This window comes from Heloderma suspectum, chromosome 1 (assembly GCF_057233095.1).
Source record: "Heloderma suspectum isolate Gila_16-S chromosome 1, 16-S_ref, whole genome shotgun sequence".
Lineage (NCBI taxonomy): Eukaryota > Metazoa > Chordata > Lepidosauria > Squamata > Helodermatidae > Heloderma > Heloderma suspectum.
In genome coordinates, this window is record NC_139458.1 from 116,997,265 (window position 1) to 117,013,614 (window position 16,350).

A 16,350-nucleotide genomic window follows, 5' to 3' on the forward strand; every position below is an offset into this window, starting at 1 on the left:
TGCCTAATGTTCAATAGTATATTATGCAAACAACTTCCCATATATGTAAAAAATAATCTAATGCACTGCATCTATTGCGACGTTATGACACCATGGAGGAAATTATCTCTTGTAGCAAGAGTTCTGCACAGTCAGCATTGCAACTGGGCTATTTCATTCATGTCTGATGCGCTGTCAAAATGCAGCTAATGTGCAAATAACAGAAAATGTAGATATTTACAATGAGCTTACACTAGTATCTAAGCTTCTGGAGAACTCAAATTATGCATATCAATATACACCACACAAGTGGTAAATGGCAACCGATACTTTGAGATGCTATTAAATGCAGTAATCCCTGCTCTGTACACCTTTTTTTTTTAATGTGGTCTCAAAGCCAGTGATGTGGATTTTCTGGAAAATGTTCCAATTTTTAGGTTAATTTGCAAAGGATCATTTGCATAGGAAAATTTCCAGTTTGCATCAGAAACTGTTTTGATGCCCTGGAGCAGGTGTGGACAACTTGTGGTCCCCCAAATGTTTTGGCCTACAACTCCCATCATCCCTCACTGTTGGCTATGCTGGCTAGGGCTGATGGGAGTTCTAGGCCAAAACCTCTGAAGTGCCACAAGTTGCCCATCCCTACCCTACAGTGATGTATTTTAGCACACTTATTATGCTATATTTAGTAAACAAGAAAACTAAAAAAAGCACCCCATGTTAATTTGCTGTCCCAACACACCACAAATATTTGACCAGAAATATTTGAGGGAAAGAATTAAAGGACATTTACTGTGATATTAAATGTTTTATGATGTAGACATTTTTATTGGAATACTTGTAAAAATTTAAAAACAATGGCATGTACTTCCTTTACATTATTTAAATTTAAGGGGGGGAAAGAAAGGTACTGAAAACTGTTGACACAGTAATTGATTTTAGCAACCCAAAGAACTGTGCATGATATGCTGACATATTTCAACAGTGTTCATTCAACTCTCTTCCACTAACAATGTTGGGGCACCTTCAGTTTCACTATCACTATTTGTTCGTTCCATTTCACTGAGACATATATGTATTTCAGTGACATATATATGTTCTCTCACATACTTGCTAATCACCTGAAAAACATTGCCTAACATTGTACTTGCAATTAGCATCCATTCATTGTTACTAATGAACTTATGAAACAGAAAGAATAAAGCACATCACTGTTCAAAGTTCACCCACAGAGGGTTTGTCTGGGGATTGAATGCTCTTAGTGACAACATCAAAACCACAACGTCCATAGTGGAGGAGGTGTTATCCACACGGGCTACCTGCCCATCCACATCACAGACAGAAGCTGCTACAGGATCAATGCAGGCTGTCCATTCTGCATGGCCAGCTTTCTGCTTTTAGCAGTAGGGCACACCAGGGGGAAACACTACCTGCCTTTTCCAGAGACGCATTCTGTACTTTCAGGGCTGTACCAAAGCACATAAAGTGGTCTGGATCCAAAGAACCCCCAATTTAGCCATACCTATGTGCCATGGAACGTATCACAAGGCTAAAATATATGACGCCGGAAGATGAGCCCCTCAGGTCGGAAGGTGTCCAATATACTACTGGGGAAGAGCAGAGGGAATTTCTAAGTAGCGCCAGAAAGAGTGAAGCGGCTGGGCCAAAGCCAAAAGGACACTCAGCTGTGGATGTGTCTGGCGGTGAAAAGAAAATCCGATGCTGTAAAGAACAATATTGTTTAGGAACCTGGAATGTAAGATCAATGAATCAAGGTAAGCTGGAGGTGGTCAAACATGAGATGGCAAGATTGAGCATCGACATCTTGGGAATCAGCGAACTAAAATGGACAGGCATGGGCGAATTTAATTCAGGTGACCATTATATCTACTACTGTGGGCAAGAATCACTTAGAAGAAATGGAGTAGTGCTCATAGTCAATAAAAGGGTGGGAAAAGCAGTACCGGGGTACAATCTCAAAAACGACAGAATGATCTCAGTACGAATCCAAGGCAAACCATTCAACATCACAGTAATTCAAGTCTATGCCCCAACCACGGAGGCCGAAGAAGCTGAGGTTGATCGGTTCTATGAAGACCTACAACACCTTCTAGAACTAACACCAAAAAAAGATGTCCTTTTCATCCTAGGGGATTGGAATGCCAAAGTAGGAAGTAAAGAAATAACCGGGATAACAGGCAAACATGGGCTTGCTGTACAAAATGAAGCAGGACAAAGGCTAATAGAGTTTTGCCAAGAGAACACGCTGATCATAGCAAACACTCTTTTCCAACAGCACAAGAGGCGACTCTACACATGGGCATCACCAGATGGTCAATATCGAAATCAGATTGATTATGTCCTTTGCAGACAAAGATGGAGAAGCTCTATATAGTCAGAAAAAACAAGACTTGGAGCTGACTGTGGCTCAGATCATGAGCTGCTTCTTGCAAAATTTCGGCTTAAATTGAAGAACGTAGGGAAAACCACTAAACCATTCAGGTATGACCTAAACCATATCCCTTATGAATATACAGTGGAGGTGAGGAATAGATTTCAGGGATTAGACCTGATAGACAGAGTGCCTGAGGAACTACGGACGGAGGTCTGTAACATTGTTCAGGAGGCAGCAACTCAATCCATCCCAAAGAAAAAGAAATGCAAGAAAGCAAAGTGGCTGTCTGAGGAGGCTTTACAAGTAGCTGAGGAAAGAAGGGAAGCGAAATGCAAGGGAGAAAGGGGAAGATATATCCAACTGAATGCAGAGTTCCAGAGAATAGCAAGGAGAGACAAGAAGGCCTTTTTAAATGAACAATGCAAAGAAACCGAGGAAAACAACAGAATGGGAAAGACTAGAGATCTCTTCAAGAAAATCGGAGACCTCAAGGGAACGTTTTGTGCAAAGACGGGCATGATAAAGGACAAAGAAGGCAGGGACCTAACAGAAGCAGATGAGATTAAGAAGAGGTGGAAAGAATACACAGAAGAACTATACAGGAAAGATCTGAATGTTCCTGAGAGCCATGATAGTGCGGTCACTGAACTTGAGCCAGACATCCTAGAGAGTGAAGTCAAGTGGGCCTTAGGAAGCATTAGTAACAACAAAGCTAGCGGAGATTACAGTATTCCAGCCGAGCTATTTAAAATCCTAAAAGATGATGCTGTTAAAGTGCTGCACTCAATATGCCAACCAATTTGGAACACTCAACAGTGGCCACAAGACTGGAAAAGGTCAGTTTACATTCCAATTCCAAAGAAGGGCAACGCCAAAGAGTGTTCCAACTACTGTACAATTGCGCTCATTTCACATGCCAGCAAGGTTATGCTCAAAATCCTACAAACTAGGCTTCAGCAGTATGTGAACTGAGAACTACCGGAAGTACAAGCTGCGTTTCCAAGAGGCAGAGGAACTAGAGATCAAATCGCCAACATTCGCTGGATCATGGAGAAAGCAAGAGAATTCCAGAAAAATGTCTATTTCTGCTTCATTGACTACGCTAAAGCCTTTGATTGTGTGGATCACAACAAACTCTGGCAAATTCTTAAAGAGATGGGAGTACCAGACCACCTTACCTATCTCCTGAGAAACCTGTATGAGGGTCAAGAAGCAACAGTAAGAACCAGACATGGAACAACTGACTGGTTCAAAATTGGGAAAGGAGTACGACAAGGCTGCATATTGTCGCCCTGCTTATTTAATTTATATGCAGAGTACATCATGAGAAATGCCGGGTTGGATGAATCACAGATTGGAATTAAGATTGCTGGGAGAATTATCAACAACCTCTGATATGCAGACGATACCACCCTAATGGCAGAAAGCGAAGAGGATCTAAAGAGCCTCTTGTTGAGGGTGAAAGTGGAGAGTGCAAAAGCTGGTTTGAAACTCAACATGAAAAAAACTAAGATCATGGCATCTGGCCCCATCACTTCCTGGCATATAGAAGGGGAAGAAATGGAAGCAGTGACAGATTTTATTTTCTTGGGCTCCAAGATCACCGCAGACGGTGAATGTAGCCATGAAATTAAAAGACGCTTGCTCCTTGGGAGGAAAGCGATGGCAAACCTAGACAGCATAGTAAGAAGCAGAGACATCACCTTGCCGACAAAGATCCGCATAATCAAAGCTATGGTTTTCCCAGTAGCAACATATGGCTGTGAGAGCTGGACTATAAGGAAGGCTGGGCGCCGAAGAATTGATGCTTTCGAACTGTGGTGCTGGAGAAGACTCTTACGAGTCCCCTGGACTGCAAGGAGGTCAAATCAGTCCATCCTAAAGGAAATCAACCCTGAGTGCTCATTGGAAGGACAGATATTGAAGCTGAAGCTCAAATATTTTGGCCACCTAATGTGAAGAGAAAAGTCACTGGAAAAGACCCTGATGCTGGGAAAGATTGAAGGCAAAATGAGAAGGGGACAGCAGAGGATGAGATGGCTAGATAGCATCACCGATGCAATGAATATGGACTTGAGCACACTCCGGGAGAGAGCGCAGGACAGGAAGGCCTGGCGTACTATGGTCCATGGGGTCACGAAGAGTCGGACACGACTGAACAACAACAACAACAACAACGTGCTTGGGGCACGGATGTTGTTTTTCTTTGCACACCAGAACATAATGCCATATCATCAACTACTTTGAACATTCCCCCCAATGTTCAAAAGCTGGGTCCTATGAGACACAGAGCAGGGGGAGGGTGCTGCTGAAGAAGTACAAAGACGCACACACCAACTCCGGCTGTGCAGAACTAGCTGAAAGTTTTTTCGGTCCCAGCCATTACATTTTGAGGCTCAGACTTTAAACACCTAATGTACGAAGCATCACTTAGAATGTGGCCTTTAATCAACTCAAATTGAAAAAGCCTTCATGTTTCCTGAAAGTTTTGGATTTAGATTATATTTGGCATAATTTCTTAAATGATCAGAAGAAGCCATTGCATTCATTTTTAAGTCACCGCAGGCTAATATGCTGTAAGGCATATATATTTTGAAAAGGGAGAGACAGTGACAGAGATCAAAGAGAGGCAAGTAATAAGAACCATCACTTAGGGCTTTGAAGTACAGAGCACAGGGAGGACAAAAATATTACTTTGCAGGGGAAAGGAAGATGAAGCATTGTTTTCTTTGTACATATTATGAAGCCATTTGCAAAGTCTGGGCTGCCAGAGCTGTTACTTCCTCACGACTGCTATCTTTCAGCAAACCTTAGAGCAGCCTTCCCCGACCTGGTGCCCTCCAGCTGTTTTTGACTCTGAGCATTCCTGACCACTAGGCATGCTGGCTGGGACTGATCAAAACATCTGGAGGGCAACAGGTTGGGGAAGCCTGCTTTAGAGTGACAAAGACTGGAGTTCTCCGTTCTCTGCTTGACCTACACACGCCCAAAAAATATTTTCCAGGAGTCAGTGGTACCACTGTCTTCTTTGACACTATGATAACTTTTAAACTACCAGTTAAGAGGAACATTTAGTTACACACTTTCTTCCAGGGAGCTCAACTTAGCGTACACAGAGTTTCCAGCTGGTCTCCTACCCACGCACTAACCAGACCCAAGCCTTCTTAATTTCAGCAAGATTGTTGCATCATGTGCCTTCAAACCATGCCCTCGGCTTTGTGTCTTACATGCATAATCAACATGCATCTCCTTTAAACAGAAAAGTAAACACCAGCATGTTACAATCTTTGCTTTCATCATCCCCTACTTATTTTTGCTACATGCTGAGAACCAATTTGTCCGCCTTGCATTTAGAGTTCATCTTCTCCCTGTGGGAGATAGGCACTGAAATAGCTATAAAGTTATACATCAAATTGTGTGATGCTTTAGGAAAAACACTTTTCTTTAAGATGTTGCACAGATATATATTATTCAAATTCTATTTGTGGATAATGTTTTGAATGTTATGATTCAGCCCTCAAAACCCTTTATACATGCACTGCAGCAAGAAACATCATGTACAAATATTTTAAATGCATTTTAAAATAAATAAAATATAACCAGTCTGGAGTACTTTCGATACAGGACCTGGTATGCACAGCACAGAAAACCAGCAATGACAAAAGCTACCTGACGTCAGTACAAGATTAATTTAGAATAGATTTTCCTTTCATAACCACTTATTTAGTTACTTGAGGCATTTCAATTTTCTCAAGTCAAAATCAACTTGAGTTCTTATAGTGAAGAACAATATTAAAAACAAATAAAAATACACAATAAATGGCAGTATTATTTTAACAGCGGAGAGTACACTGAAAACTCCCATCACACTTGTAAGTTAAAAGCCTTCTTTCTAAAAAGAAAATAAAAGCTACAATAGCCCATCTAAACTGGTCAAGGTCTCAAATCTCAAACATTAATACATTCCATAGATGCAAGGTAGCAACAGAGAATGCTCTATTGATGGTGGAGGACTATCAGCCCTCTGAAAGAGGAGATTCATTACTGGACCTCAGGGAACATGGAAGTAGCAGCCCTTCAAGTATCCTGGTCCCAGGCAGTATAACGCTTTGAAAGAGGGGTGCACAACCTTTTTGGTCCCAAGGGCCACATATGATGGGTTGGAAGCTCCTGATACAGATAGCTCTTGCCTTGCTGCTAGCAGTGGTGGGGAAAGAGTGTTCTGTATGAGGGCCTCTGGGGGAGGGAGTGGAAAATATAGGCAGTAACGGGGGGATTTATTGGCAGGGTCAGGGCACCCATGAGGCGGCACAGTAATGGCCTTGTGCATCCCTGCTTTAAAAGGTAAGAACCAGCAACTTGACATTCGTCTGAAAATAAACTGGTAACTGTGGAGCTCCTGCAGCTTTGGTGCTGGCAATTATTACCAGTCACCCGTCTGATGGCCACATTCTGGATCAACTGAAGCTCCCAAAATGTCTTCACAAGCAGCCTCATGCACAGTGCATTACAGTAGCCCAACTGAACATTTATCAGAGCATATACAACAGTACATAAGAACTAAGGGCCTATAACCCAATTTGTAATTATGTCTTTTAAAAATAAAACAAACTGCCAGAGTAGTGACATAATTACAAAATGACTTTTTCCATAAAAGAGAGAAAGGATAAAATATCCAAGTACAGTTATTTTAAGAACTGATGTTCAATCCTCTTCAGTTATGTAGTTCAGACAGGCACTTCTCCTCGGCCAAATTCTGTCTGGCACAGATATTGTTTGCTGACAAACCTAGCAACAAAAAAATCTCAACACAAGCACTGTTCTTTTCATAACCACAGTATTCAGATACACCTAGATGTCTAGTTGAAGAGGAAATAAAATGCAACAGACTAACAAGACTGTGGACAACAAAGCAAATATAAACACAACCCTGCAAAACTTTGGACATAATTCTGTGTCCATTGAAACTGTACCCCAAACTTTTACCAACTCCAAACTATACTGGATTCCTGGCATGAAAAAGGATCTACTGTCCTTTGCCGTCTCCATCTACAGCTGCCCTGCAGCCAGCTCCACAATGCAATCTAGCTTATGCCACCTCATTACGTTCCTGCTTCATCAGTAAGCAATATGAGCAAGGGAATCTATCCCAGAGTAACAAGCCCCGATCCCCCGACTTTTGACGCACACACTTCCCCACAAAAAGAACCAGCAGTGGCTTCGGTAGCTTATGGCAACCAAGGAGCCAATGACAGGCCACAGCAGCTAGTGCTGCCATGGCAATCCCTGCTCTTCTCCTTGGCAGCAAGAGCGGCAGCAGGAAGATCTGGGAGATCAGTTATGCTGACTGCCAACCTACTGCATGGTCCACGCTGGGTCTGGGATGATGGGTAGACTAGAGCAGGGCAAGGGGGACAGGAAGGAGAAATATCTGGGGTACATTATGGAAGAGGCTACTGTGCTCTCCCTGTTCCCAAGCAATGTTTCCATCAAAGCTACAATAACATTTTTCTGAACAAGGCTTTCTAATTTCCTTCCCCAACTGTACCTTTTTATTTGATAGGAGGATCTTGGTCTCTTGATTCTCTTCATCCAGTAAAGGCTGCTTCATACAAGACAACATTTCTGACATGGAAAGGTAAGATGCTCGTTCTTTGTTGTACCCACAGATCTTGCCCCATACTTAGAGTTCAGTTCCACTCTGCAAGATACGGGTGCTTTACACAAGACTAGTTCTGCAAGGTAGGGGCATAGCTCAGTGGTAGGACACAGGCTTCATACGCAAAAGGTCCCAGGTTCAATACCTGGCATCTCCAAGTAAGGCTGGAAAACCTGCCTGAAGTTCTGGACAGCCACTGCCATTCAGTATTGGCAATACTGGGCTTGATGGACCAACGCTCTGACTCAGTATAAGGCAGATTTCTAAATTCCAGAGATCACTCGTGTGTCGGAAATTGCATGAAACCTGTGGGCGTTTATTACATGGGATGAATGCCCTGTGTCTGTAGCAAGACATCTGGGCATTCATCACCTGTCCCAAACTGCAGACAGGTTTCATGAAATTTCCAACACAGAAGTGACTTAAGTGTAGAAATTAGTCTTGTGTGAAGTCTCCCTAAGAAGGCACTGAGGAGCAGAACTTGGGGCTCCAGGTACAGGGCAAAAGTTGGCATCTGCAACTCACTAGAAACAAGAGAGATCAAGCGTCTTATATTAATAGCAAGACTGCCCCCTAAAAGACTTTCTTCCTGATGACAGTAAATGTTCCACGTGCACCATAGTAAAGAAACTTTCAAATTGGAGAGTTTATAAAAAATAAAAAGCAAGTTTCAGAGATGTTACAGCGACACAAGAAATTATCAGAATGAAACTGAAGACACACAAAACGTCACCATAGATGAAAAATTCAATGGATAATGGAATGGCCCAAGTCATCACTCTGCCCCAAGCTAGCGAAAAATTGGGTCAATAAAACAATATGGGGCGATGCCCACCCTAGGATTTGACTTACTATAGGAAACCTGAAGCACTTTACCAAAAAACAATCCCTGTAACGACCACACAAAGGCAGTAATCCAATTGACTCCATGTTTCAGCGCTGAAAACAAATTGTTTTTCTGACACTCCCCAAGCCCAGACTCAGATGTAGAATTGCCTTAAAAATAGTTTTGGATATATTGATTTTTTTATTATTATTATTCACGTTTTAAAGAAGAACATTTTTAAAAAAAAATGCAACGCCCATGCGTGCAACGTATTCGAAAAGGTAAAACTTAATGGCCATAACATCTCTTCCGTTCTGTCTCTTTTATTCAGGGAGCCTCTTTTCCCTACAATGAGGCTGTTCTCTTCTTTGTGACCACTCTGCTCCGCTGGGTGTCTCTTCCTCACCTCGACAAACGGAGCAGACGTTGATATCCCGCTTTAAAAGCCAAGGGAGCGCTCGCTACTGTCCCCTTAAAAAATAAAAGCAAAACTTCGCTGACGGCGGGCTGCTTGCCTGAAACGCCGCCTTAGCCCTACCCTGCCCCGCTAGTAACAACGAAGATCGGGGGCGGGCGGCGGGGCGCAAAGCCCTGGCGCCTTTCGAGACGTACCTGTAAGGGATCCAGTCCGCCTGGTGCTTTGAAGTCATAGCTCGCCGGAGGAGCTAGCAGCTGCGGCAGGGGGAGCCCCAACGGCCCGAATGGGGGGAAAGGAAGCGGCCGCCGATCGCCTGGTCACAGCCCCCCGCCGACCAGGGCAGCATCCTCTCTCCGGCCTGAGAAGCGGCGGCAGCGGCAAGAACATGGGGAGGGGTGATCCAAGCGACGCTCCGAAGGCTACGGCGGCGGCATCGCCTTTCCCGGAGGGTCGCCAGCAGCGGCGGCACGCAGGACGCACGAGACGGCGCTCCCGGCCGCTGCCCCCTCGAGCTGCAGCGGCCGGGGGAAGCCGGGCGGGCGGGCCGAGCAGCTGCCGGCGGGCTGGAAGGGGAGGGAGCGGGAGCAAGGCTGCCGCCGCTGCCCCTCAGCCCGGGCTGGGGCCGCTCTCGTTCTCCAGCAGGGTCAGTTCGCGCGCGCCGGACGCGGAGCAAAAGAGGCGCCGTCGCCCAGTAGCGGCGAGGCGCGGTCACTGCACCGGCCCCGCCGGCGCGGCCTCCAGCGCCTCCCCCAGCCAGCCAGCCGGCCAGCCGCCCCTCGTCGGCCGGGCGGCGCAGCTCGCCGGAATCCCCCGCCCCGGCCGTCAGCGTGGCCGAGAAGGAAGCATGCGCGACGCGCTCCCCCTCCCGCCGCTCCCTCGCCAGCCGCTGCCGCGCCGGGCTTGCGAGGCGAAGAGGAGAGCGCGGCCGCTTCCGCGGGCGGGGAGGCGGGTCCTCAGCGCCGGCGGGGGACGAGCGCCGGGCTGGCGGCGGGGCAAGAGCGCGCTGCGCGGGCGGGCGGGGAGAGAGTTGGGGCCCGCCGGGAATGGCGCGCGCCGGGCAGAGCGCGGGGACGGGGAGTGCGCGCGCGGGAGCGCGAAAGAAAACCAAGCACTTGGACCGCGTGCGAGACTCGACGTCTTGTGTGCTGCGGGCGTGAGCGCTTCCGTGCCGCGGGGGCCCGCCGCGCGAACTTCTGCCACCAGTAACACGTAAATAAATGCAGTAAAAGCCCGGATAAATGTGTCCGCTTCTAAGGTGCTTCGAGGCTCTTCGTTGTTGTAACGTCTGTGCGCCTTTCGAGGCGCCACGTGCCCCTGGGTTGGTTGGGCTGCTCTCAAACCCCCCGCGCTCCCTCCCTTCCGGAGCAAGTAATGAACGCGGCATCTCGCGTCTTCTCGCTGCCTCCCCTGACGAGTTTCTTCAGTCTCCCTGAATTTCTAAAATGAGGGGCGGTGGGGCCAGGGTGTCATTTTGACCGTGGACACATTTTCAGGACATTGGCATTTCCGAAGTGCTGTTAACTGGCCACGCTCTCTCTGTGCAGGAACAGTTGCTGGCCCGAGAGAGTGAGGTCAGTTATCGGCACTTCAGGTCCGCAGATATTACCATCCTCAACCGATGAAAGGTGCTTTGTGTCATGGAAGTCAGTGGGGCCTCCAGTGGCAAAGCTGGATCTACCAGCACCCACAGGCTGCTAGCCTGATTCTCTGGCGGAAGTCCAACCCCACCCAGAATAGGATGAGCACCACCTCATCAGATGGGCCAGGCAAACCAGGCACCCACAGTCTTGTCAGGATGGAGCTTCAGCCTCATCTAGGCTGTTACTGATTCCAGACAACTTGGGCGATTCCAGATGAGGCTTTATTGCGCCCTTGCCCTGACTAGTTCATGGAATTTTATGCAGGGTCCAGATGGATGATGTCTCACTCGTGTAGCTCTCCCATGTTTTCCCACTGTTTCTTCCATCTTTTTTCTTACTGTGGAAAATCCGTTAAGGAAAAAAGATGGAAGAGCTGCAGCATGGCTTCTGGCAGTTTGACCTAGGGCCTCTTCCTCTGTAAGCAACCTGATTCAGCCATTCCACTTCCGCTCTTCAGTAAGGCCTACTGCCATCATACCCTCCTTGCGGGCTTCCTGGAGGCATGTGGGTGGCCATTGTGGGAAGCGCGATGCAGAACTGAAAGGAGCCTTGGTCTTAGCCAGCAGGGCTGTTCTCATGGTGGATATCTAAGACAGCCTTCCCCTACCTGATGCCCACCACATGTTTTGGACTTCAACTCCCATCAGCCCCAACCCCTGGTCAGGAATTTTGGGAGTTGTAACCCAAAGCATCTGGAAGCCACCAGGTTGGGAAAGACTGGTCTAAGAAAAGAGGTGCCAGGAATCATGCCTGTGTAGAAGTAACTCAGAGTCTTTACCCTGGGCATCTAATGGTGATTTGCCATTACTAAGAGACACGACGACGCCACGTTCAGGCATTCACCTGAACACACGAGGGCTACAATTGGGGATGCCCAACACCTACGTGCGCACGGACTGTTCCCATCACTGCACATTCAGGAACCCTCAGCTGAATGCACTTAGAAATGCTCTTCCAAAGGAAACCCTTTTCCTCATCTGAAGAAGAAGCACAAGTGTGTCTTGCTATGGAGGAGATTTGAACAAATCATACATACTTCCTTTCTGTGTACATAATTAATGTTTACAGTCACTCCAAGCAGTGTGGAAGTCAAGTCAGCCAATGATATTAATATTCTCTATGAAGTCAAAGTACTCTTTCTCTTGATTTTGGATGGCTTGCTTTATCAAATATCAGGAAGGGCAGCATAATTATGTCTTCAGTTGCACAGGATATGTGTATCCAAATCAGAAGACTCTTGTGCAGTCTCAGTGAGAAGGTGGTGCAGTCCCCACACTGCATTTGCAGCTTGGTGTTTCACTTGCTTGTACCTCATTGTAAAAGTACGGCATTGTACCATGTCCACCATTTAATCCATGCACTCATGCACATTGGTCTATGTCTTTAAAAGAAGCTAAACACCGCGGCTTCCTGACCCTGAGACTTGGCTACTTCATAATCAATCTCAAGGTTCTCCTTCTTTCACACACTGCAACAAATTTAGTGTGGCCCATTTGAGCGCACTGCTGCTGGTGCACAAAGTCAGTGTGACTGGGGACCCAATAATATGATTAAGCAGAAGCCTGATTTCAGGGAAGAGATATATGGGGAGCCCGCAAAGATTAGCACCAGGCTAGTGTAGGTGGGCATGCCTGTGGTTTGCATTAGCGCTTTAAGCCCTCTTGAGACCTAGGCAATAAAGCCTGCCTTCTTTCTAGACTTACAGATTACAGCCACACCACTGGTTAAAAAAACACAACACCCCTATTTTCGTTTGAATGTCAGGCTGCAGCAGATGTGCTGTACTGCATTGACTGTTTAACCTTGCCTCTTTCTGAGAATTACTTGAGGTATTTGGAGTCAGACGCTCACAGGATTTGTGATTTTATCAGAGGAATGTGAAGTGCCTTTAGTGCATCAGCCCTCTTGATGAATTCATTCACAAAGTTTAAAAGATCTCTTTGAGCTTTTGAGCTATTTAAGTTGGCAGACATGCTTGCATTGCTTTAATAGCAGCAGGAGACAGTGTTTTATGCACAAAAATAAAAGCAGAATGCAGGATGAGTGGCTTTTTCTGTCCTAAAGAAAGGGCTGGTGGCACAGAGTGACCCTATTCAGATGCAAAGGGGGAGAGGGTGGCTAGGGTAGCCACGCTGCAGGGTAGTTACCCCTAACTACGCCGTGTGCACCTGCCACACAGTCATGAAACCACAGTCCACAGCACGGTTCCACTAAACACCCCCTGGGCTGCTAACCATGGCATTCCTTCTGGCCACTCCACCACACAGCCCAGCAGCTCATGCCCCAGAAATGGCCATGGGTGGCCACCACAGAGCTGGTGCGGCAGCCACCGCCTCCCCATTGGTTTGTGACATATGGGGAGCAGGCCTGCTCCGCCCATGCCACCCAACGCTGACGCCATCCTGATGAGGAAGCTGCGTGTCCAAGCTGCTGGTGGCTCCCACTTGCGGTCCAAAAACCTGGCTTGGGCTCCAGCATGTGCAGCTTCTCCTTGCACTGCCGGGGGGGTGCAGGAGTATTCAAGCTTTTGCATCTCCTTGGATAACCATGGGAAGAGGGGTTTGTGCTCAATGGTGCCAAGGATGCCCTGGACCTCCAGGCTCCCCTGAAGTGTGATGAATGCACCCACCTCGGGTGCGATCCATGTCTGCACCCTGGTTCTCTTGTGCTTCTTCCCCACCTCCTCCCCCCCATCCTGGGAGGGGCCCCTGGTTGGGGTCAGGGTGCTGCAGTGGGACCAGGAGGCCTCCTTGGCCAGTGCCGGGGTGGGAGCAGGGTAGGCAGGGGTGTTCCGCATACTGGGGCTCAGCCGTAGCAGCTGGGGGGGCTGCTGTGGGAGGGACGGTGCAATTTTGGCCAGAGATGCAGCTGGTTGGCCAGCAGCCGAGCAACTGTGGGGGGGGGGGGTTCACTTTCCCCGGCAGTCATATCTGCTTGTGCCTGGGAACCCAGCACTCTCAAGGTCACTGTGCTAATAACAACGGCATGAGAGTGAAAACATCTTTGTGCCTGATATGCTTCTCCGATTGTGTATGGCAGGTGAGGACGGATTGTGCCAGGGCTGGCTCTCAGCTGTCACGTCATGTGTTGTTATGCAGATGTTGAACATGGAGCTATTGTGCGCTGGCAGGAGCGGCGGCACCATTTTCACCCGTTCTTGCTTTGGAGTTCTATGCCAGCACTAGGTTAACCTCAGGGGCCCCACAGACAACAGGGAAAGCTACGGTAGGGGCTGCTAACTCTACTGCAGTATATGGTTAGTGAGCATGGTTACACCATAGTTAAGTAGCCACCATGGTTGGGGAAAACACACTCCATGCGACAGACTAAGCCATCATAGCTCAAAATGCTTATCCATCGTAGTGTTACATGTAAAAAGGGCCAGTTTGTAGAGGAGGAAGAATAAAAAACGTTAACAAAATGAAGTGTTAGTACATATGGGACAGACAGACAAGACTCGCAGTTCCTCTTATAGGCATTTCTGGGTTTGTGTCTATTCTAATGTTTCCCTCCTTGTTACCATCCTCTCTTCCTACCCTTCCTATCTTATTTTCACAGCATCTCATAATCTGGATTTAGTAACGGACTGGATGAAGGCAAATAAATTGAAACCTAATCCAGACAAGATGGAGCGTCTGATGGTTGGGTGAACTTGGGTAGATGCTCAGCCTGTTTTGGATAGGGTTACATTCAAGGTTCAGGTTTAAAACTTGGTGTTCTCTTAGGTCCAAGTCTACTCCTAGATGCTCAGGGGGCAGCAGTGGACAGGAGTACCTTCTAAGTAGGGATGCTGGAGAAATCCATTGGGGGAGGAGTTCGACAAGTGTTCCTAGGCTCGGCCCCCCAGACTTTGTTTTGGTTCCCACTGCAGTGTCCGACTCTATGTGCAGTAAGCCAGAGCAGTTTGCAGATTTTCTGGGAATTTTGCACTTGGGGCAGCGTGGGGGAGAGAAAGTTCTGCAATCTTCACACATTTTGGACAAATTTGTGCAAATTATGGCCAAATTTGTGAAATTTAAATGAATTTGGCTGACATTTGCACAAATTCAGCTATAATGTGTGCAAATTGCTCACAAATTTGCACAAATTGCAGAAACTCCCCCCCCCACACACACAAAAATGTTACCAGAGTTCTGGGAACAGCCCCCAGCTCAGCTCAGCTCGCAGATGCAAAGCAAGTTGTACATGCCGCTAGGGGTGTACGAAACCCACTTACTGTTCCATCCGGGCATCTGCAGGGCAGGGGGAGGCGATCTGTCCCTTCCCCCGGAATCCTGCCTGGCCGGCTCCACTCCACAGCAAGTCTGCAGAGCTGCCGGCCAGGGCCACCCGCAGCCGGACTTCCATCCGCTGCTGGGCTGCAGCCACAAATGGCATCTGGCGAAGGGAACGCCATTTGCATCCCTGCCCTTGGCTGTGATTGGCTATGTAAATATTTATGCAGCCTATCATGGCAAAGAGCAGGGATGCAAATGGCGTCCCCTACACCAGACACCATTTTGTTCCGCAGCCCGGCAGCGGATGGCTGCGGAACAAAGACGGCTATCCAGACCAGCCGCCGCCAGGTAGGTTCCGTCCCAGGGGGATTTCAGGGGGTGGCGGGGGGGTAGTCCATTCCGCCACAGACTCCAGGGGTCCAGTTTCTAAAGAATCCAGCCTCACTGGAGTCCGTGGCAGATTTCTCCGCCATCCCTACATGCCGCAGAACTCCATCAAGCCAAAAAAGAACCAGATTTCCCAGAGATAGACTTCCCTACTTTTAAGAATTTAGGCATTCATTCATTTTATTCATTCACCAAAACCATCCACCCAAATGTCCAGGACAATGTCCTCCATGAGATGGCTCTGCATTTCATCTGGCCTAATGCTTTCTTTGGACAGAGGACAATGTCAAGCGTTGTGCCCTCATGCCAATAATAGACAGTGTATGTAGAAACTGGGTCTATGCATCCCAAAATAAGCTTTGAGCCAACCTTACTCATACACCCACGCATCTAGGAGAGTGTCCTCCACACGTTGGCACTGAACTGCATCCAGCCAAACACTTTCTGTGGGCTTGAAGTAAGAATGTGTGCCCAAGCCAATTACAGTCAAAACATGTGGAAAAGAATAAGGAACTGGGACTGCGTACCACATAGTAAGCCTTAAGACCCCACCCATGCCCAGACATTCAGGAGAGTGCTATGATATGGCATTGAATTGCATCCAGTCCAAAGCTGTGTTTGGGTGCAAGGCACTGCCAGATGTGTGTCTGTGCCCTCACTAATAATAGCCAAAATATGTAGAAAAGAATAAGGAAGTGGATGTGACCACCCCAAATAATTTATTTACTTGCTTACTTATTAAATATATGCCCCATCTTTCCACTAAAAATAGAGCTCAAGGCAGATAACGAATAGAATACAAAATTAGAAATAAAACATAAAAGCACAG

The 16,350-nt window shown here is 47.3% G+C and overlaps 1 protein-coding gene across 9 annotated transcripts in view; it reads right to left on the bottom strand.

The window, feature by feature from the left end:
- The window catches only part of TUB (TUB bipartite transcription factor), a 208,234-nt gene that overhangs the window by 85,644 nt on the left and 106,240 nt on the right, over positions 1-16,350 (bottom strand). For 3 of the 9 annotated variants that reach the window (XR_014790853.1, XM_084854986.1, XM_084854988.1), the window contains exon 1: positions 9,472-10,248. The exons of 2 other annotated variants lie outside the window; for them this stretch is intronic. Coding sequence is in view for 3 of the 7 variants with exons in the window: in XM_084854986.1 (XP_084711112.1) it covers positions 9,472-9,509 (38 nt within the window). In the remaining 4 variants the exon portion in view is untranslated. Of the gene's footprint in view, positions 1-9,471; positions 10,249-16,350 lie in introns of those variants that run through there. 4 more of the 9 variants (XR_014790837.1, XM_084854982.1, XR_014790878.1 and 1 more) reach the window with 3 other exon arrangements.